The sequence below is a fragment of the Helianthus annuus genome, chromosome 9 (genome assembly GCF_002127325.2).
Source record: "Helianthus annuus cultivar XRQ/B chromosome 9, HanXRQr2.0-SUNRISE, whole genome shotgun sequence".
NCBI classification, from domain to species: domain Eukaryota; kingdom Viridiplantae; phylum Streptophyta; class Magnoliopsida; order Asterales; family Asteraceae; genus Helianthus; species Helianthus annuus.
Window position 1 is genome coordinate 96,301,435 of NC_035441.2, and position 21,887 is coordinate 96,323,321.

General features: G+C 38.1%; 2 protein-coding genes and 1 non-coding gene across 9 annotated transcripts; 1 reads left to right on the forward strand and 2 right to left on the reverse strand.

The window, feature by feature from the left end:
- Positions 1 to 249: 249 nt before the first annotated feature.
- LOC110877635 (receptor-like protein kinase ANXUR1) lies at positions 250 to 5,495 on the reverse strand. Of its 7 annotated transcripts, none has more exons than XM_022125797.2 (12): positions 5,228 to 5,483; positions 5,086 to 5,169; positions 4,898 to 4,943; positions 4,726 to 4,801; positions 4,519 to 4,630; positions 4,201 to 4,380; positions 3,509 to 3,723; positions 2,588 to 2,698; positions 1,971 to 2,282; positions 934 to 1,882; positions 701 to 820; positions 250 to 548 (listed from the first exon to the last, which is right to left on the reverse strand). In XM_022125797.2, the coding sequence occupies exons 10-12, from the start codon at positions 1,642 to 1,644 to the stop codon at positions 333 to 335; spliced, it is 1,047 nt and encodes a 348-aa protein (XP_021981489.1). In that variant the 5' UTR covers positions 1,645 to 1,882; positions 1,971 to 2,282; positions 2,588 to 2,698; positions 3,509 to 3,723; positions 4,201 to 4,380; positions 4,519 to 4,630; positions 4,726 to 4,801; positions 4,898 to 4,943; positions 5,086 to 5,169; positions 5,228 to 5,483; the 3' UTR covers positions 250 to 332. The 7 variants fall into 7 exon arrangements, with proteins under 7 accessions (XP_021981489.1, XP_035832756.1, XP_021981486.1 ...); XM_035976863.1 differs by having other exon boundaries at positions 2,588 to 2,728; XM_022125794.2 differs by having other exon boundaries at positions 5,086 to 5,495.
- On the reverse strand, positions 3,619 to 7,929 carry LOC110875666. The gene is made up of 6 exons (XM_022123867.1): positions 7,428 to 7,929; positions 4,726 to 4,801; positions 4,544 to 4,630; positions 4,482 to 4,485; positions 4,201 to 4,380; positions 3,619 to 3,723 (listed from the first exon to the last, which is right to left on the reverse strand). The coding sequence occupies exons 1-6, from the start codon at positions 7,927 to 7,929 to the stop codon at positions 3,619 to 3,621; spliced, it is 954 nt and encodes a 317-aa protein (XP_021979559.1).
- Positions 7,930 to 21,572: 13,643 nt separating this feature from the next.
- On the forward strand, positions 21,573 to 21,679 carry LOC118482437. Its single transcript, XR_004868476.1, has one exon. It is a non-coding gene; the product is annotated as a small nucleolar RNA R71 (small nucleolar RNA).
- The last annotated feature ends 208 nt before the right edge of the window (positions 21,680 to 21,887 follow it).

Below are 21,887 nucleotides of genomic sequence, written 5' to 3' on the forward strand. Positions count from 1 at the left end.
TTATTATTGAGATCTGAGTTAAAAGTTGTTACGTAAACTTATAGAAAATGTGATATTGTTTGTTTTTTTATTTATGTTACATTACTGTTTTAGTTGAATTTTTATGATGTTCAACATCGCAAAAGGCGATCGTGTGTGGTTGATGATGAAAGTACTTAATATTTTAATAAATACGTTATATCTCTACTTGAGCTAAGACTCATCAAATTATTGACAAGAGGTAAAGAACAAATTATTAGGAATAGAGAATAAACGTAACGCCATAGATCTTTCTAACTAATTCAAGAAACATGACAGAGGGTGTACTTTGAACAAATCAATGAACAAAAACATTAGGATTCCTTCTCAATCAAGAAAAAAGATGCACAATTTATACTTATTAAAGTAAAACAACTTATATTCGAGGATGCTCTTATATAAAAGTATATGTGGAGAAAGTCACTAATTAACCTTGATTTTTGTGTGTAGTCATGTACAAGGGAGTCCGCAGAGATGCATTTTGTTGCAGATATTACTTCACACACTTTTCCCTTAAGTATTGCAAGCCACTGTCGAGTAAACATATTCAGATATTTAATAAAATAAAATGAGCATACTTAAAAATTTTCATATTTTTTTCATCCAATCGTTTTTAACTTTGTAATAAATAAATTTAAATGCACAAGCACAATCATTTTATTGTTAAAAATTAAGCTATTACCGTATTGTCATCATCAACAAGAATTCCATTTGGAAACCGAATGAAATTTTGATCCTGGGTTGTGTTTAATATTGGAGATTTCAGGAGCTTTTGAATCCTCATCGTCTCTTCAAATTCCTCCTGTACATATAATTGGTGTTAGCTCTTTTATATCAGTTTAGTAATTTTTAGAAAAGGACAGCTACACTAACTTGTTACATGGGATACTTCTAAAACAGAGAAAGAAAACTTACTTGTTGTTCAACTGCAATCTCAAGTTGTTTCATAACCTCAGCCATTGATGGCCGTTCTTCACGATCTTTTTTTAGACATCGATAAGCAAGGGATGAAAACGTATTCAAGGAACACGAGTCCATTTGTTCCTTTAGAACAGAAAAGGTAATCTCATCTAATCTCTTCTCCTCACAGCATCTTGTCCATTTATTCAAAAGAATTTGACCATTACTATATACGAAGCATAATTTACCACACATTAATTCAAAGAGCACCACTCCAAAAGAGTACACATCAGACTCTTTTGACAGGATACCCATCTCAATATATTGTGGATCATAATATGCAAGTGTACCAACTGCATTCGAAATAACAAATGTTTCCGGTTGGTAAGATGGAACATTTTTTGATAAACTAAGACCACAGACTTTAGCCGTCCAATCTGCATTCAAAATTATGTTCGAACTTTTAATGTCTCCGTGTAAAACTCTCTGACGTGTGTCCCCAGGATCATGAAGGTAGTTGATTGCATGAGCAACCCCAACACATATCTTCAAGCGTCGAGCCCACGTGAGACCAGGTTCACTAAGATTTCTATCGAGGCTCCCACAAGCTTCATACTCATATACAAGTATCAACTCATCACCTTCATTACAATTTTTCAACAGAGAGACCAAATTTTCATGTTTGTATAGAGAAAGCACCGAGATCTCATTAAAAAAACTCAACATTCCCTTGCCCGAGTCTACGATCTAGTCGCTTAAAACAGACCACGCGTTGTCCTCCTGGTAGATAGAGTTCTCCCTCGTACAACATGCCAAACTCACCGAGTCCAATTAGGTTGTCGTCAGAGAAGTTGTTGGTGGCCAGTTTTATATCTTCCAATCGAACTTTGAGGTGATCAAATTCTTCCACAAATCCGTACTATGTTGGCATCTTGGTCTCTCTGACTTCGTGTTTCATAGGGTTCTGCAAAGAATCAATATTTTTGTATCAACTCATATTTATTGAAATATTAGACGAGAATCTTCAATACTTCTTAGAATATAAAACTTACTTGTTGATGATGCAGTGCAACCTCGAGTTCTCTGACAACGTCAATCATATTTGGTCGTTCTTTATGTCACCATCAGTTCATGCATATGTGCATCATCACCATCAGTTCTCTGATGACCCCAATACATAGGTCGTTCTTCATGCCAAACCTCATCTATTCCTTGCATATGTGCATCATCACCATCAGTTTCTGAAGTTTCTTGGAGCCAATCATCACCATACTTTCTGCTTTAAACTCTATCCATTTTGACCCATTACCTATCCCCTCCGAACGACACGTTACCTATCCACTCGGAGATGTAAAATTTCCTACCTGAATGGAACCAAAGGCAGATAGCAATGAAGAACATATATACCTGGAATCTTGTTAACAGCAATTCAAGCCTGTTCAGCCCACTTTAAACTAAGATAGGATCCCCTTCCAACACTATATATGATGTAACAAATTTGAACAAAAAAACCCTAATATGAACAAATTGATGTAACCATGGGTTCAAAAATTCCTCACTCAAATCTTTACTTGTGTAATTATGCACAAAAACATGAGTGAAAAATACCATGAGTTCAAAAATTCCTATTATATCTATCATTCTATCCATCCAGAGTTGAAGAACATACCCACAATAAACAGTCATTGACTCAAAGAGGTTGAGAATCTGCCATTGAATTTGACTTTGGTGCTGAATTGACATTGTTTTTTTTTGGAGATAACACATCAGCTCCATATGCCTATATTAAGTGCCCAGCATCAAGAAATTACTACATCAGGGATAAAATATATAATAAGCAGATACTACATGAGTTCAGAATATAAAATAAACATTCTAGGATATGTGATATTCTGTTCATAAAATAAAATATAATAAGGGTTGCAACTTCGACTCACTTTCTTACGAATGGGTCAACTCAGGTTATGTTTTATCTCCTAACGGGTTAAACGATAAAATAAGACGGTGTATATGGAAATGGTCAAACAGGCAGAGATTCACCAAAGTGTATTTTCAACCGAGCAAACCACGTAAATCATTTTATTCAAAATGTATATAAACTTTGTAATCATATTTGGCACACTAATTATATATTCTGTTCAACTGTTCACCGTATAGTTGTTAATGGCGAATAGCGACAAATAGTGATAAGGAACCTATATGCCACATAGCGAATAGCGATAAATAGTGGGCGGCAATTTTATAAATAGCGATACACCTGAAAAAATTATAAATATTTTTATATGTATATTATATCAAAATACCCTGATATATATGCTATTTAACATATATATTTAACAAAAACCTATAATCCAGCTATTTTATAGCTATATTTACTTGCTATTTATATCAAAAGAAATTAATTGTCGCTATTCTCGCTATCGGTCGCTATGACCCTAATAGCGACACTACATCGCTTCGCTACGTAGTGCGCTATAGCGATCGCTATAGTTGCTATTGACACTATGATTCACCGCAATGACCCCCGTACATCTGGACCCATTATCCAACCCGCCCATTTTGCCGCATCAATTCAATAGTGAGAAAGTACCTTAAAGTCATACAGATCACTACCAGCATAACCGCTGCTTTCACTCAACTTTCCACTAAATATACGTGACGATCATCAAATTCTTTATCAGCTTCATATTCTGCATCATGTTAAACATTGTTTTTTATGTTCATATTCTCATCATCAGTTGAATCTTCTCTTGAACTAATGTCTTGAGAATCAGCTGATAGAGAACATCTGAGCATAGCATTATCCTGAAAGAAAGAAAAATCATGATTAGCGACAAGGGTTAGCCACCAATTAAACCTATATGGTAGCACTGAGCAAAATAAAGGGAAGTTAAATCAAAGACATTCTGATACTCAGGTACTCCTCTAGGAGAGTTGCAATAATGGCTTGAGCATTTTTTGTAGCATTTGCAGCAGCAAGCAGTTGTGCAGAATTGTCATATAAAAGGTTATATGTATTAGAAACAAATTTGTGAAGACTTTCAACATATTTGATGCATGTGATCCATTTGAGATTTAAAAAAAAATCTAAAAAACACACATACCCACAAACACAGCAAAATCTGTCTATATACAAGTAAATTTGTCAAAACTGACCCCTCTATCTAATAGTGATTATTTAGCAATAAGCCAATAACCATAGCCAACATTTGTGTGAAATAATCAACCAGCTATAACTATCTGATTATGAACTGTAGTTAATGCTTTGATATGTTAACAAACCTGTCTCTGGCAACCAATCCAGAGCTGATTGTATTGTTCTGTGCGTTCTCGCAGTTCAGCTAGCAATGAGTGATTTGTACTTGACTGCAAAGCATCCATCTCCTGAGCTCTTGCAATCCATGCTTGAGCCTCCCTTATTTGTTCATCTTTATATAAGATAGCTTCTTGAGCAACTCTATGCTGCAAAATATAACATAAATTATGATAAGCAAAGAGAGAATAAATCTAACATTCTAACCACAAATCAATCAAACAAACAAGCTTCGTGATGTTTCTTGTACCATTCTTTATTACAAAACCAAATAGCAAATACAGTACCTGTTCCTACAATTCTAAAAACTGCCTTTCCTTTTCTTGAACATGTTCTTGTAATTCATGGATTTTGTTAAGATGTTGAGCTCTTTCAGCTTCCGAATTATCACGTTCTCTCCTGAAAATGCATATACCACAACTCATATTCACAATCATAAACTTGATCCATGCACGCAAAATGTGAATAAATACAATAGGGATTTTTAGATGTACCGAAAAGTTGCAAGTTCCATATTTTGCTCACGTAAAAGGTCCTCTTTAGTCTTCTTTAGACCGTCAAGAGATACAACTACAGGCACAACAAATGCTTAACTGAACAGTCTTATACAAATGCTACCATCCAATCTTATACGAATAAATTTTAAACTTTGGATGGTCTACTAACCTGATTGTACCTCTCTTTGAGGTGTATAATCGAGAAAATATAAAACCTTAAATGCAAAAAAATGGCGTTACCACAGTTGTTCGACATGTAAACTCTAGTAACCAAATGATTGAAGAAAAGTGGAAACAAATGGATAAAAATCGATTCAGTGTAAACCCTAGCCTTGTTTCATATAAAAACAATTGTACCAGATCTATTGCAAGAAAGGGTGAGAGTGCGAGGGATTCATTGACGAATCTTATCGGCAGCCTCCTTTCAAATGATATTCAGATCTGCGTGTAAAAAATAGGTTGGGCTAACAGAAATCAATCAATGAAATTAGAAACTTACCGTGATCGTGATGAGATACAAGATTGTGGTACTGGCGATCGTTGTAAATGAAGGATTTAACAAATCGAAATCGACGCAATAACAAAACAATAATCAGTAGGGATGAACAAAAAAGAAGATTTGCACAAACAATAGCAAATATGTGTATTCAACGCTGGAGTTGTTGATCGACATTTGTTCTATTTTGTTGTGATGGAGGCGATGATTGATCCAGAGGAGAATATGGATGGAGAGGCTAGGGTTTTGAAAACTAACGTGTCTGAATGATGAATGAGGGGTTTGGAAAATTAGGTTATTATTTTGCTTCGGGTCAAGATTCCGGGTTTGGTTACCTCCATTCGGATCCCGTGTAGAAAAAACATGTCTCCCACATTTTCCCGCCAAAAATCCAATGAGGTTACACCACAACGTGACACGTGTCCCAAACCTTATTTGTTTATTATATATATAGATGTCTATCTACTTTAGTACCAAAATGATATATTTTTAGAAACATCATAGGTTGTGACGTAATAGACATCTCACAATTAGACCATAGAGTGTGGAACAACATTCTCAGCTACCTCAGCTGGATGACGCCTCCAATATCAGCCACCCTCCGCCATTAGAGGGCGTTATGGATGCCCCAACCAACCTCTTGGCGAGTGCTAAAGGGGGTTAAAGGGAACGAAGGCCAATTAGATTTGTTTAGTTTTTTAATATAGTTAGAGTTAATTGCTAAATTTATCCCTGAGGTTTTACACAAATTGCTAGATCAGTCCAAAATCAAGATTTGCTGCTAAAACAGTCCAAAATCAAGATTTGTTTTGCTAATACAGTCCAAAAAACAGACGCCGTTAAATATAGCAGTTGGACTGTTTTAGCAACAAATCTTGATTTGGACTGTTTTAGCAGCAAATCTTGATTTTGGACTGATCTAGTAATTTGTGTAAAACCTCAGGGACGAATTTAGCAATTTTCTCAAAAAACAAAGTGATTTTTTTAACTGTTTTTGATATTTAATTTGATATTAATACACCATTAATGAATTTGATATTGTCAATGACCTCTAGCTCAAGTGGTAGGAGGACTTGAGTTATTCTTTGAAGACTCAGGTTCAATTCTCATTTGGTGCAAAAAAGGAGTGAGGCACTGGTGAGCAGTGATAGGAGACCCAGGGAAACCTGGGTTCGATCATTGAGCCAAATGGGTTTTACCGTTAATTTTACCGTCGTGCCTACAGGCGGGTGGGTTACTGGGTTTTCCCCGGAATTGGTGGTGGACGACTCGGGTTACCCTCGGAGTAGAGGTCATTGGCAACATCATAAGAAATTTAATTTGGTTTCTTAGCTTTTTCTTTTCACACTAAACCACGATATTTAAGAAAAAAATGTATTTACCGGTATTTTTACCGTCGTGCCTACGGGCAAGTGGGTTACCAGGTTTTCCCCGGAATTGATGGTGGACGACTCGGGTTCGATCCTTGAGCCAAACGGGTTTTCCCCGGTAATCTTATGATGTTGAAAAAATGAATAGTTTTTTTTTATTTGTTAAAATTCCATTATGGTGTATTAATATCATATTAATTACCAAAAAAAAACTTGATAAATTCGAAATGCATTATATGTATCATAATTAAAGTTTAAGACTACATGGTATGGTGATGGACCATCCTTGGAGGATGGTCCGCCACGTAGGCGACACGTCACAATCCTCACTAAGATGCTCCATCCTCCAAAACTACAAGGCATGGTAGGATGATCCTAGTCATAGTCCTCACCATGTTTTTTTTATTTTTTTTATTATTTTATTTTTTTTTAACATTTGACAAATATACTAATAAAATATTTTCATTAATATTAAACCCACATTACATAAATATTAAAAAAAAACATAAACTTAAAAAAAAAGACTTAATAAAAATAAACGAACAAATAAAATTAAATAAACAAAACATATAAAATAATAAAAAAAATACTTACTGTTATGAATTAAAAAATTAAAAAACCTAAACTAAAAATTAAAAAACTAACTGTGAAGAATTAAAAAACTAAAAACTAAACTAAAAACTTAAAAACTAAACTTAAAATAACCTACTGTTATTAAAAAAAATTAAAAACTAAACTTAAAAAATATTAAATTTAAACCAAAAAAAAACTATAAAACTTAAAATGTAAACTTTATAAATTTAAAAAGATGTAAACTTTAAAAAAATACGAACCTTTTACCGGGTTGTCGGAAGTGCCAATGAAAGCCTTGGCTAATGCTTCTTCTTCGATTGGGGTCCATTTAATCGCCTTCGGTTTCGACGCTTGATCACCCGCTACTTGTTTCCCTTTGTTTCGTTTTCCTTTCCCTTTTGGCGGTTGGGTTTCGGGCACAATCTCCACATCATCTTCGGGTTCGGATTGAACGGGGGGTGTGGGGATCGGTTGGGGTTGAACGGGGGGTGTGGGGATCGGTTGAGGTTGAACGGGTGGAAAGTTCCAAGCACCCCGCATCATCATTTGTTGAAGAGCTTGATTTTGGGAGATTTGAGTGAATTGGTTGGGCGATTGTTGGAATGACGCAAAAGCGTTCGATGAAAATTGGGAGAATTGGTTCGGTTCTAGCGTTGGATAATACCCCGGAACCGAAAAAACATTTGGTTGGGTCGGATTGGTGGGAGTATTCGGGTTGTTCGAAGGCGTGTTGGGAGTATCGGGGTTGTTGAACGGATCCATGAAAATTATGTGGAAGAAGGTTGAGAGTGTAGTGGAAGAGAGTGTAAAAATTATAGGAGAAAATGGTGAATTGTGGAAGTTAATTTGGTGTTTGATAGTGAAAATGGGGGTTTAATTTATATATTTTAAAAATCTAGCCGTTTGGCTTTATTCAAAAAATAGAAATTTAATTTTTTTTTTATTATTAACGGTCATATTTTAATAGGGGGGCCCACATCTTTGCGTCGTCGCCAACGTCCCTTTTCGGACGGAGAAGACGGAGACGGTAGGGGGCGGCACGGTGTGTGGACCGTCGCCGACCCGCGACGGGCCGGGGCCGACCCCCATACCGTATAGCCTAAGAAGACATCACTTATTATATTTAAAGAAATTACTAGAACTTTTTTTATTGAAATTCATTAATGGTGTATTAATATCACATTAAATATCAAAAACAGTTAAAAAAATCACTTTTTTTAGAAAATTGCTAAATTCGTACCTGAGGTTTTACACAAATTGCTAGATCAGTCCAAAATCAAGATTTGCTGCTAAAACAGTCCAAATCAAGATTTGTTGCTAAAACAGTCCAACTGCTATATTTAACGGCGTCTGTTTTTGGACTGTATTAGCAAAACAAACCTTGATTTTGGACTGTTTTAGCAGCAAATCTTGATTTTAGACTGATCTAGCAATTTGTGTAAAATCTCAGGGACGAATTTAGCAATTTTCTCATATAGTTAATGAGGGCTTTAAAGGGGGTTTTATCTCACACTGTGCAAGTTAACGATAAAGCCCTTTGCTTAGTTGGTGTTGATGTGGCCTGACATATCACCTAGCCTTACGATTCTTAACAAGTGGCGTTAAATGATTCGTAAATGTAGGTTGATGTACAGAACTTGTCTCGAACCAAAAAACTAGCATGACACCAAGCTAAAAATCGTGTACATTCATGAACCTAAATACGACATGAATTTATGCAGGTTAAACGAACAAACCCGTTTAAATTGAAAATGCTATTTCATTTGTTTTGCATATTAATACCCTAAAATTACAAATATGGAACAAAAACTACATGCAAATATAAAATAGTTATGTGTTCTCGTTTCTCTTTTCTCTTTTGTCTTTTGAAAGTTGACATAAAATATTCAATCAGATTATAATTTGAAGAAAAGATATTACATTTTAAGTTATAAATAGAAACATATTAGACAGATTACTTGTGAACCCGTCAGGTGTCGGATCAAACACGGCTCGTATAATTGAACCAGTATGTGAGTTCGACCTAAAAACATTTAAACTCGGATTAGACACACAAATTCATGCTAGCTTCATATAATGCTTTTATAATATGTCAGAAATTTGTACCCAAAACAAATATAAATCCAAGAAGTTATTTTTCTATGTAAAGGATTATCTATCTATTCACAATTTTAAATATTATGCAATCGATCACCATCTTAATAAATGTTCAAAACGACCCTAACGCTTTAGCCTTCTAAGTGGTTGAAAGTCGTTATCAAATATCACTTCTGTGTAGCAAATTTAGTAGTTTGCATAAGTATGTGTTGTTGAAAGTCCATAACTCCATGTGTAACGCCCTAGAAGACGTCGTTTTGATAAAGGAAAAATGGTCAAACTTTGATGTTTATATATACTATTCAAATTTGGACTTTTCGGGTTTTAAATGAAATTGAATATTTCTTTTAAACACAATTTTCGATGAATAATGTATAAAGTTGTGGGAAGCGGGACGGGGAGGTGATGTGGTGTCCGCCCCGATGGGGAGCACCCCCCCCCCCCCTCTTGACAACCACGGCAAAACCAGGTAAGCACTAGTTGTGCCTGAAACCCTAATCGAGCATAAAACTCTAATTGTACGTTCAACTTACACGATTCACGACATGATAACAAACATGACTCAGATGAATCCGAGGGTACATTATGAGTAGTACATGATCAATAATGACAAACAGTGCGATTAGGATTCCTCAGTGTGTTAAAAACAGGTTAAACGGAAGCTTGCGGTTTAATAGTGTACAAACCGAATAGTATCGAATTAGATACAAACGATAGTGCCGTAGACGATTCTAAGCAGTGGCGGACTTACAATGTTAGTAGGGGTAGCACGGGCTACCCCTCAACCTCGTCTCCGTAGTGTAAAAATACCCCTTACCTCCGTTTCCGTAGTGTAAAAATACCTCGCAACTTCGTCTCCGTTATACAAAAGATACCCCTGGTTTAAAAAATAAAAAAAATGGAATACCCCTAAATTTTTGGGCTAGTTCCACCGCTGATTCTAAGGGCACGAAAATACTTGAACATGATATTTAGACCATAACGTAAGATTTGAGGCCCCATTAGGTAGTTGGAACGCTAAGCGAAGCAGATTCCGGTTAGGGAACGACTTTGATTTTAACGCAACCGGGAGAAAACATGCAACGAACAGCCAGTGAAGCTTAAAAACACTTATTTAATATAAATATAAGTTGTTCTAAGTCAAATATCAAAGAATTCGGGTTTCGTTGTCGGTTGACGCGATTTTATAAACCGTTAAAATGGCACGAAAAACTCGCGAAAAGGAGTCCGTTTGGCGCACCCAGGACGCATTCAAGACCTAAAAACGAATCCAAAGGTGAAAATGGCCCTCTAAAACCCACCTTTGACCAGTCAAAGGGGCCTAGAAGGCCCTAGTTTGTTCCGTACGGCCTTTTATGGCTTAAAAAGTCAACATTTCGCTTTTTTATTGGAATTTTCTAATGGCACACCCCCTTGTTTATCTGCACACTTTTTCAATTAAATACGCATCGTATAGGCCTATACGATGCGTATTGAAATAAAGTAAAAGACATGGCAGACTAACAGGTGTAGGTTATGTCTGACGGCGGGCTTGATACGCATCGTATAGGCCTATATGATGCGTATCAGCCCGCTGTTTTTTTTGAATTTATCTTTTGTTGTGTTGTGTCGAATGTGAACCCGAGAAATGAAAGGGATTTCGAGCAGTTGGTCGATGATATGATAGATACAGATCTTTATTCGTTCATCTTTCCAAGCTTTTACACACGAATATGTGGTTCCCAATTTGCGGAACATAATCCCAGATTGTCTAAAGAAGTGCTTTTATCATGTGTCATATTAGATGTGTTATGGTGAGATTTTTCAAGTTTGCACAGTGGGAGAAAAGACCAGCACCTCTGTCAGTATTGTCCTTTAAATTCGCATAAACATATATTCGTTTCATAACCTCCTCCTATAAATAACCACAACTCACCCGATACGTCTTCTATGATGATTCGAAACATTCACGAACCACAATGGACTTAGACTCATACTACTCTAATATGACACATGATAAAATCGCTTCTTTAGACAATCTGGGATTATGTTCCATTTTATGACACATGATACGGCACGCTTACCTTAATCACATCTTCCATGGAGTCACAGATCCGACAATAGGGCCCACGGATCTTATGCCCACCCAAGACCGACCTCTGGATCACACATGATAAAAGCGCTTATTTAGACAATCTGGGATTATGTTCCGTTTCTTCAAGATTTACGTCTGATGTCCAAGTTTGATCACATTTGACTTCATCTGCGGCGGTCCAACGACTTTCTTGGTTCAATAATCCGACAATAGGGCCCACGGATCTTATGCCCACCCGAGACCGACCTCTGGATCACACATGATAAAAGCGCTTCTTTAGACAATCTGGGATTATGTTCCGTTTCTTCAAAGATTTACGTCTGATGTCCAAGTTTGATCACATTTGACTTCATCTGCGGCAGTCCAATGACTTTCTTGGTTCAATAATCCGTTTAATATCAGCGTTGTTTATCACCCTGTGTGAGCATTGGAAGCCCGACAAACAGTCTTGCAATTACATCTTCAACCGAGACCGCATTATTAATTATAATGAAGCAATGAAGATTGAATGTGCAAAACCGCAACCGTTCTTTACTACAGAAACGCTGGCTATGGGAAATACAAACCTGACATGAACCATAATGGACTCAGACTCATACTACCCTTGTCGTTCCGTATTTTCTCCTTTTCTAATTCTCGAAGAATCTCGTAACGTATGGAACACCTGATTGAGAGAAACTTCTTCGAGCTAACTGCCGATATCTCATCCTTCTATTGTTCAATACTTCCGAGATGATTCAAGTGAGTCCTATGAAGAGAGTGTCTGTCTACAAATTCCAACAAATTGTGGGTTAATAGTTTCTGAAGCTGTTATTTCAGTTATTTCTGTTGATTCAGTACTTCAAGGCATGCTTGTTTGGGCGATTTACAAAAATACGGATGCATTCCACGGTAAACGATGCAGCTGATGAAACCGAAGTTGTTATTTCTGTTGTTCAGTACTTCCGAGACGATTCAAGTGAGTCCTATGAAGCAAGTGTTTGTCTATTCAATTGAGAGGAAAGATGATCGAATAGATATCTGAACCAACCGAAATCCACAAATTCCAACAAATTATGTCTAATGCAAGGATCTTCGAATGCGGTGTGTACGTTAAATACCGTTCACCGCTTTTAACGTATTTTAGTTGGTTTCGAATATACCCAAAGTAGTTGATCACGCTCTTATATACATTCAAAATTGTATTTTAACAGACACTACTGCTAAATACGGATGCATTTAGTAGTGTTTGTTTGAGAACCTGATTCAGATACACAACGGTCTCTTTGCTTCATCCACTAGAACTATTTGTGTATGCATTCTTTTGGTAGTTAACAACGCTAATTAGAAAAAAATACGTTACGAGGAAAGATGACCGAATAGAGATCTGAATCAACCGAAATCCACAAATTCCAACAAATTGTGTCTATTGCAAGGATCTTCGAATGCGGTGTGTACGTTAAATACCGTTCACTGCTTTTTTAGTTGATTCTCTTGTTAAGTTTCTGAACCAACCGAAATCCACAAATTCCAACAGTTTCTCCGTCGCTAATTTCTCCACTCACCGTGAAATCGAACAGTTTCTTCGTAGATTCCATCCGGTTTCAAAGCCGGTTGAGGATTACGAGTGTTCAAGACTCGTTCAAGGCATGCTTGTTTGGGCAATTTACAAAAATACGGATGCATTCCACAGTAAACGGATGCAGCTGATGAAACCGAAGCTGTTATTTCGGTTGTTTGTTAGGATCGCAGGCTCTCATGATTGTGTTTGTTTGTATAATTTGTACATTAAGAGAATATGAAATTATGTAAAGTGCAGCGGAAATGAATACAAACTTTGTAAACACAATCAAAGTAGAGAATAGTTTGATAAACAAATGCTTCACATTAAGTTGAATGATTGAATTACAAAGCAAATGATTACAAGCATGCTTACAATACTAAACTCCCCCTCAGCCTGATGCTCCAAGGTTGGTTGCACAAGATGAAAGGATTAGACATGAGAAGAAGAACTTGCTCAGTCAATCAAATGTAACAGTACAGGGTACTGCTCCATTTATAGGCAAACCAAACCACTGAGGCATCTCAGCTGACGTCACCATGATAGTGACAACTAACAACCTAACAACCTGTGAACACTGTTCTATACAAACTACTGATGTCTAACAACTGATTATTAGTAAAATACAAAACATAAGAAAACTACTGCTTCACTTTCCACTGATGTAGCCTAGGCACTGATGTTGATCATCAGTGCTTTCTTCAAAGTTGATCAGTCCTTGAATCAGCAGTGCTTGTGTCTTCAGCAGTACTTAGGAAACAGCAATAGATAGAGTGTCAATGTTTGTCTTCAGCAGTCTTTAAAATTTCATCAGTGTTTGGATCATCAGTTGTTCTATTGAGCAGTACTTGAGATCTATCAGCTGTTAGACAACCACTGTCAAGGAGAAAGCTTAATGTAAACAGCTGCTTATTTTGAATCCACTGTAGTGATCCGGTTTTGGTTTTCATTATATGTTCCTCTGGTAGGGTTCAATCCCGACAATCTCCCCCTGGAACAGATAATGCCAAAACCCTTCATTATTCTGGATTTTTATTTCTCATCAGAAGTTCCTTAGCTTGTCTTTTAAATTCTTCTTCAAAATCCTTGGAACTTGAGTCATCCTCATCCCTACACAGTGTAAGTTCAAGGAGATCCAGCAAATCTTCAACACTAAGGCCTACTGCTTCTTTCCTTGATATGTACTTCACTTCACCATTGGATCTGACCAAGGTCAATACGTGGGTCTTTTGATCAGACATCCACTTTAGTACTTTTAATCCTAATGGGTTTCTTGGGAGAGATTTATTTCCAGATGAGTTTGGAGATGTTGGCCTTGTGAAAAGTTATAAGCTATCAGACATTTGTTTGAGGGCCATCTCAATGACATCATTTGCTGCAGCTATGTCTTCTGCAGTTTCCTTTTCAATCTGCTCTTGTCTCTTTTGTTGATCTGGTTCAATGTCTGATATTTCTGCTGAGTCATTTGGTGATGCAGGTTTGGTTAATACCTTTTTGGCAAGGTCTTGAAGCTTAGCTGATCTATCTTCTTTTAGATCCATTTTCTTGATGGCATCCTTGAAGTACTCAGCTTCCTTTTCCTTTTCTTCTTCACTGGTCAGCATTTCCCTTTTCTTGGTTTGCCACAAGGATTGGGTTATCTGCTGATGTGAGCAGTGTTTTGAGATTATCAATCTGCTGTTTAAGCTTTTTGTAGTCAGGCTTCTTTGGAGTGTCTGGGACAGTTATCCTCCTTTTCTTCAGCCTTTCATAAGCTTCATCAGTGTACTGCTTTGTCCATTTTGCTATGGCAGTGGCAGTGTCCACTTTTGCATCCACCAGCTCCTGTTTTTTTCTTTTGTACTCAGACGTTAGGTCAGCAATGAGCTTTTTGTATTTGTTCCAATTTGGAGCAGTCTTCTTCTTTCTTGGATCATTTTTAATCCTTTCAATTCTGTCTGCCTCATGCTCTTTAAAGCAACTATTGGCCATTCTTCAAATTGCTTTTCTTCAGCAGGATAGAATTTTTCTTTCATGATATACTCAAGATATTGTTTTCTCAGTTTATTTCGTTTTTCTTTCTTTTCTTTGTCTAGATCTTGTGCATAATCTTCCACCTGCTTGACTTTTGTGAGCAAGAATTCCAATTTTTCAGCAATGGCTTCGTCACTTTGACCTTCACATTCAATTTTGGCTCTTATCTTAGCCTGCCTTGCTTTGAGCTCAAGGTATTCATCCATGTCTTCTGGGACTATGAAGCCTATGAGTGAAGGGAATCTTCTGTTTGAAGGATCATCATCAGTGTAGAACTGTCTCATCCCATTTTTTATGGCTTCTAGTTCCAGTGGATATTTTGCAGCAATGGGATCATATTTGTCCTCATTTGCCTGAGTAAGTTTTCTTTTTCTGGTGTAAAGCTTTGCTGGTTGTGATGTGGGAATGGTGAGAGCAGTGGTGGATGGTTGACTAACAGCTGTTGAACCAACAGGTGTTTCAACCTCTGTTGTCATTACAACTACTGATGTGTCAGTAGATGTCTTCTGCTTTTGACAAGGGTTTGAGAGGTGGTTTGTGATTGACTAACAGTTGTTGAGACAACTGGTGCTTCAACCACTGTTGTCATTACAGCAGATGTTGTAACATCTACTGTCTTCTGCTTTTTGGCAGGAGGTGATGATGGGGTGGCTGTTTTTGGTGGTGAATTTGGTTTTGGTGATGTGATCACAGATGATGATGATGGTGGAGCAGTGGTTGTGGTGGTGTGTGGTGATGTGGTGTGTGTTGATACTGCCGCTTTGGTTTGGCTATTCTTTTCTGGCTCAATGAAGATACCATCTTCAATTCCCTTCTTCTTCCACTTGATCTTCTCCCCCTTTTTGGCATTATCTGGGAAGGGTTCATTCATGAAAAGGACAGTGGGAGGAATTTTTCCAGAGGTACTTTGGATATGAGCCTTGATAGCTTTGATGTCTGCCTGAGTATCTTTAAACCTTGATTCCACCATGTTTGTCAGCTTTTGTACATGTATAGCATGCTGCTGATCAGCCATCTGTTTTTGTCTTTCCAGCAGTGGTTGGAACATATTCCATAGCTCATTTGCAGCAGGTGCAGGTTGTGCAGGTGCTTGAGCTAGAGCAGCAGTGGATTGTGCTTTTTGAGCTTTAAACAGCTGTTGCACCATATCCTTTATTTCAGCAACTGAGGTCTCCAGATTTTCAACTCTGCCCGTCAATTCTTGATATTTTGAATCATCACCCAAGTTAATGGGATCATCTGAATCCCCACCAGCAGTGGTTGTATCAATGTGTGACTTAGGAAATGAATCCCAAAAGTCATTCATTGATGCCCCTTGTTCTTGGTACTGGGGACTTCTTTCTTCAGCACTTGATAGCCTTTTGAGGGTACCAGTGGACAGAACAACCTCACTGGTGGTTCTCATAGGTGCTATTGAAGAAATTGCCTTCAAGGGAGTCTTATGAATGAAACCACTGTCTAAATGTAAACCAGTGGGTTCAACATTTGTAGTGGCTGCTCCACTTGAACTACTGACAGGAGTTACTTGTAACTCCTGCAGTGTAACCTCCTCAGTTGTTGCTGGGATACTGATGTGTGTGAAGTGTGTTATATTTTAGATGTATATTTTAAACCCTTTTTACACTTTTAGCCAAGTTTTAAATTTATAAAACACGACATTTACTAACACTAAACACACATATGGGCAAGTGCACCCATCGTGGACATAGTATAGTGTTGGTAAGATACCGAGGTCGTCCAAGGACACAAGAGCTTTTAGTACCGGTTTATCCTCAACGTCTAACCAAATCAAAATGTTAGAAAAAGATTTTTAAACTAAGAAAATAAAACTAACTAAATGCTGAAAAATAAAATAAAAATAAAAAACAGATAGACAAGATGAATCACTTGGATCCGACTCGTGTATTAGTATAACCTTTTATTATTTTCGCACTTTTGCACTTGTTTAAGAGATTATCTTAGATATTGTAGTAGGCCCCTCTTTTGAAGGTGACGTTACCCTCAACCCAGTAGTTTGAGTCAGCAAGGATACAATCCTAAAGGGTCGGATTATTGAAAGATAATGAATTAAGTTATTAATGCAAATTATGGTAGGTCCCTCTTTTGGAGGTGACGTTACTCTCGACTAAGTAGTCTGAGTCAGCAGGGATACAGTCCTAAATAGCCGGGTTATAGTATTAATAGTAGTTAACTTATGAGGGGGTCAAAGAGTTTGGATCCCCGCCATCCAATACCTTTGGGTATTGAAGGAGATCCTACTAAATTTGACCCAGGTCCCTTGCAGGACCTCTAAAGGCTGAACAAGGGCAAGACCCTTACCAAACCGTTCCCTTAACCCCCGACCAGGTAGCCAACATACCTCCATATAGACCGTGGAGATATGAATGGTGAAAATCTTTTATTTTATATAGACAGTAAAATAATGCCAAGACACCACGGACAAACGATAAGGAAGAATCACCTTCAACATAAGCAACTAGTTATTAAAGTCATTAATACAAAACCGAATAAAAAGTGCAAAAGATTAAAAATAAAAAGTATTATACTAAACACTTGTCTTCACCAAGTGATGTAAGAGACTTAGGCAAACATGGCCTTGATTGTCAAGAACTCTTACGATCAATCTTGGATCCCGAGACGACTCACACACTCTATGATGGACAATGGATGATGGTGGTGGATGATGGTGTTGTGATGGTGGTGGATGGTGGATGAAGTGTGAGAGAGGTGGTGTGCCAAGGGATGAGTTGCAATGAAACCAAGCACTCCTATTTATAGGCTGAACAGAAGCCTGGGCACGGCCCCGTGTTCGCTGGGCACGGCCCCGTGCCTGTCTGACAATCTCTCTCCTCATTAATTGTAATTCGCAATTACAATTAATGCGTCTGCAGTACTTTCACCACGCCCCCGTGTTCACTGGGCACGACCCCGTGGTAGGCAATAGAAGCTTCTATAGGTTTGTCTTATCTGCTGCTTCTTGGGCACGGCCCCGTGCTCGCTGAGCACGGGGCGTGTTCAGTCTTCTGCCTTCTCTGTTTTGCTTGGGAGGATGCTGTCGAGGGGTCGGGCAATCCACTTATGTTCCTTTTCTTGTATTTATGTTATATTTAGCTGCCTTTTTGCTTCTTTTGTTAATTTGAGCTCATTTAATCCTGAAAATACAAAAGGAAGACAAAAACACTCTTTTTCCAACATTAGTACTTAAAAAGGGTTAGTTTTATGCCTCATTTGATGTAATTTATATGTTGCATTTTACACACATCAAATATCCCCACACTTGAATTTTTGCTTGTCCTCAAGCAAAACTCTTTAATACGTGGCTTACACTCCCAAATGGAATGGGTAGAAGAGAAGGTTTTGGCTTGTCATAGAGTGTCGGGAATCTAAGATCTTTATTGGGTTTTATTTTTATTTATTTACAATCCTATTCGTTATGATTTATTTAGAACGTTTCATAAGAGAAATTACTTATTTGGGCATAACATGCCTTTTTTAAAATTCAATTTATATACAAGTTCACATACCTCACGGGAGAAATCACTCACACTTGGCCGAAGGTGTCTTTTTTAGTGAATCACTCGAGAGCGGCATGGAACTTATTCCTACCATAGGCTTGCCAAGCAATCAATCCTCCTCCTTTTTAACTTTTTACCTTTGTAAATATCAAGAGGACTTTTTGGGTAAAGGCTTGGGCTAAAGGTGGGTAGTTGGGTTAGTGGTTAGTAGAAAAGGGCGAAAAGCGTAAAAAGCGTCGGTTTTCGTAAAACATTTTGTTTTAGTGACTTTTTATTCTTAATGAAGTATTTCTTTAAACAAGCTTTTGTTTTAGGAGCTTTGTTTGTTTATTTCTAACTTCATTGTAAAATTCTTTTTTTTTAGTCACACGAAAACCGAGCTAGTTACTAAAATAAAGGGTAAAAATAAAAGGGTTTTTTTTTGTGGGTAAAAAGGGTTTTGGGGTAAGAAATGAAAAAGGTCTAGGCTCAAAGGGGTTAACTAGGGGGATTTTTGGGTAGGTAAAAAAAATTAAAAATAATGGTGTTGAAAGAAAAAGGGTTAGTCCTAATGCCTCCATCATATACTTACTTGGGTTTAAGTTGGTAAGGACCGGGAATGTATTGTCGTGGCAAGTTCTAGAGTCGTAAGAACCAAGCGGCTATTCACACAAGAAACGAAAAATGAGCATTTAGCGTAAAGATGTATATTTGTATGCTCAATAAAGGCTCAAAACTTACTTTTTGTGGGAATGGGTTTTTTATGTGATCAAGTATATATAATCGAATTTTAACTAAGCTTATCATGCCGTTTCATAATTTTCTTATGTTGGTTCTTTTTATCACGACGCTATCAGTTGTAAATTTGTAAAAATATAACCTTGTTAGTCTTAGAATTCCCAACTTAAACTTTAGACAAGTAAAAAAAATGAAAATTTTTGAAAAAATTTGGGGTGATTAGCGGTTCCAATAGAGTTTTGTGTAAAGCTTGTTATTAGGACTTGCAAAATTCAAGGTTTTAGCATCCCCCCCCCCACACTTAAATTACACATTGTCCTCAATGTGTCCCAAAAGTAAATTTTTAGGTTGATTGAATGTGTAACATGGTGTTAAAAGCAAAAATGTATGTTACTGGCGGTCTGGACAAGGCCCCGTGGTGACCGGGCACGGCCCCGTGTTCAGGTGTCAGTAACGATAATTAAAAAAACGAAACAGAAGCCTGGACACGGGGGCGTGTCCGGTGAACACGGCCCGCGTCCAGTTACCTGAACTGGGCATTTTTTCTGCAGGGTGTTCTGCACGGGGTCGTGTTGGCTGGGCACGGCCCGTGCTAAACTTTCTGTAATGGAGAAATTGTTGTCGGGTGACCTTGTTCTTGTGCATGGGGCCATGTTTCTCGTTTCCCTTATCATCCTTTACCACCATGAGTGTGTTTTATTCCTGCATATTAAAACTAAAACACTAAATTTAAACTAAGGATAGTTCCGCGGATTGCCTCCGTGGTGCGCCACGTTTATAAGGGTCCTTGGCTAGACCCAAGGCAAGGTTATATGTTTTCTGAGCTGGATGTTTTGTTTTCCATGTTACATCGTCGGAGAGCATCATCCAAACTTGAATCAATAACCTTCATGTAGTTGACTGGGTCATCGTCCTCTATTCTCTTCCCAACCCTGAATTTTACTTCATCATCCCCGTACTTTAAGGTAAGCGTTCCGTCATTCATGTCTACCACTGCCTGTGCGGTGGCGAGAAATGGTCTCCCTAATATGAGGGGGACTTCAGTGTCTTCTTCCATATCGAGTATGACAAAGTCGGCCGGGTAGACGAATTTGTTTACCTTGACTAGGAGATTTTCAATGACACCTTGCGGGAATTTGACGGATCGATCAGCAAGTTGTATGCTCATTTTTGTAGGACTCGTTTTTCCTAGGCCGAGTCTTTTGAACATTGATGAGGGCATGAGGTTAATGCTAGCCCCAAGGTCGGCTAGTGCATTACGAACGGGGGAGTCCCCGATCGAGCAAGGAATCGTGAAGCTTCCGGGATCGATTTTCTTTTGGGGGAGTTTGTTGAGTACGAGGGCAGAGCATTCTTCGCCTAAGTTAACTAATTGCAATGTTTCAGTTTTCCGTTTATGAGTGAGGAAGTCCCTCATGAACTTAGAGTATTTGGGCATTTGGGCATTTGGGTTAGGACATCAATAAAAGGAATGTTGACATGCAATTGTTTTAGTAGACTTTCGAATTTTGCGGATTGCTCATTGGTCTTTTGACGGATTAACCTACCGGGGTACGGAACTCGAGGAGCCTTGGTAGGCTCGGGTGATGGAGAGGAACCCTTCTCTTGTAGGGGCGGCGGTATAGTCTCCTCGGTAGGCGGCGGCCCTTCCGTAGGACCCACGGTGCGGTTTCGCAATGTGATGAGGTGAACTTGCGCTTTTGGGTTTGTTTCGGTATTGCTTAGTAATGCTCCTTATGGTCTCTCGGAGAAATTTTGGGCTAGTTGACTTATTTGTTTTTCTATGTTTTGAATACTAGCTTGTTGATTTCTAAAATTTGATTCTAATTGAAGAAACCTCTCCGAGTTTTTCTTTTTAGTGTTGGAGATGAGGCGAGATATGATATCTTCAAGCCTTTCTCGTCCACCTTGTTGTTGAGGGAAATTTTGTGACTCATTTCTTGGTTGTTGAAAGTTTGTTCGTTGGTTTTGTTGGTTACTACTATTGTCGGGTTCTCTCCAACCAAGGTTAGGGTGATTTCGCCATCCTTGGTTGTAGGTGCCCGTTGGAGGACCCGACGGCCTAGGTCTATTATCAATGTAGCTTACCGACTCTTGTTGATCGTCTGTTTCTTTCATACAACTCCAATTTTCATGTGGCCCACCACACCCTTCACAAGCCATAACCGAGACTGTTTTTGTCATTTCTAATTTTTTTATTTTCGAAGAAAGGGCCTCGATTTGGGCTTGTAAAGAAGTTCTTTCATCAACCTTATAGGCGCCCGGGGCAATAGATTTATTGCCTCGGGGAGTGTGCCACTGAAAATTGGTTTGAGAAATTTCCTCAATTTGATTATATATCTCATGCGGGCGGCGATTACCTAAAAGTCCCCTGGAGCTAGAGTCAAGTGTCTGCCTTGTGTGTGGCAACAACCCATTATAGAAAGTGGATACTTGTTGCCATATCGCAAGGCCGTGATGTGGACACTTTCGCAATAGCTCCTTGAACCTTTCCCAAGTTTCATATAAGGATTCCCCGTCCTCTTGTGAATATGTATTAATTTCAGTCATTAATTTAGCCGTTTTAGCGGGAGGGAAATACTTATATAGAAATTTTTGGGCTAGTTCATCCCAGGTGTTTACCGATCCAGCTGGGAGGGCGTTAAGCCAAGCTTTTGCTCGGTCTTTTAGTGAAAAAGGAAACATTCGGAGGCGGATGGCGTCATTTGATGCTCCATTGATCCGAAAAGTATCACATATTTCTAAGAAATTAGTAATATGTAGA

Bases quoted from the DNA above. Each gene is read 5' to 3' on its own strand.
- LOC110875666 (XM_022123867.1), bottom strand. From the start codon at position 7,929: ATGGATCCGTTCAACAACCCCGATACTCCCAACACGCCTTCGAACAAC. The intron at 4,802-7,427 runs GTTCGTATTTTT...TTGTGCCTGTAG, and splicing joins TTCCGACAACCCGGTAAAAG to TTGTATCTCTTGACGGTCTA. The intron at 4,631-4,725 runs GTACATCTAAAA...ATGCATTTTCAG, and splicing joins ATGGAACTTGCAACTTTTCG to GAGAGAACGTGATAATTCGG.
- LOC110877635 (XM_022125794.2), bottom strand. From the start codon at position 1,644: ATGTTGAGTTTTTTTAATGAGATCTCGGTGCTTTCTCTATACAAACAT. The intron at 821-933 runs GTAAGTTTTCTT...TTATATGTACAG, and splicing joins AGATTGCAGTTGAACAACAA to GAGGAATTTGAAGAGACGAT. The intron at 549-700 runs GTAATAGCTTAA...TTTACTCGACAG, and splicing joins TTGTTGATGATGACAATACG to TGGCTTGCAATACTTAAGGG.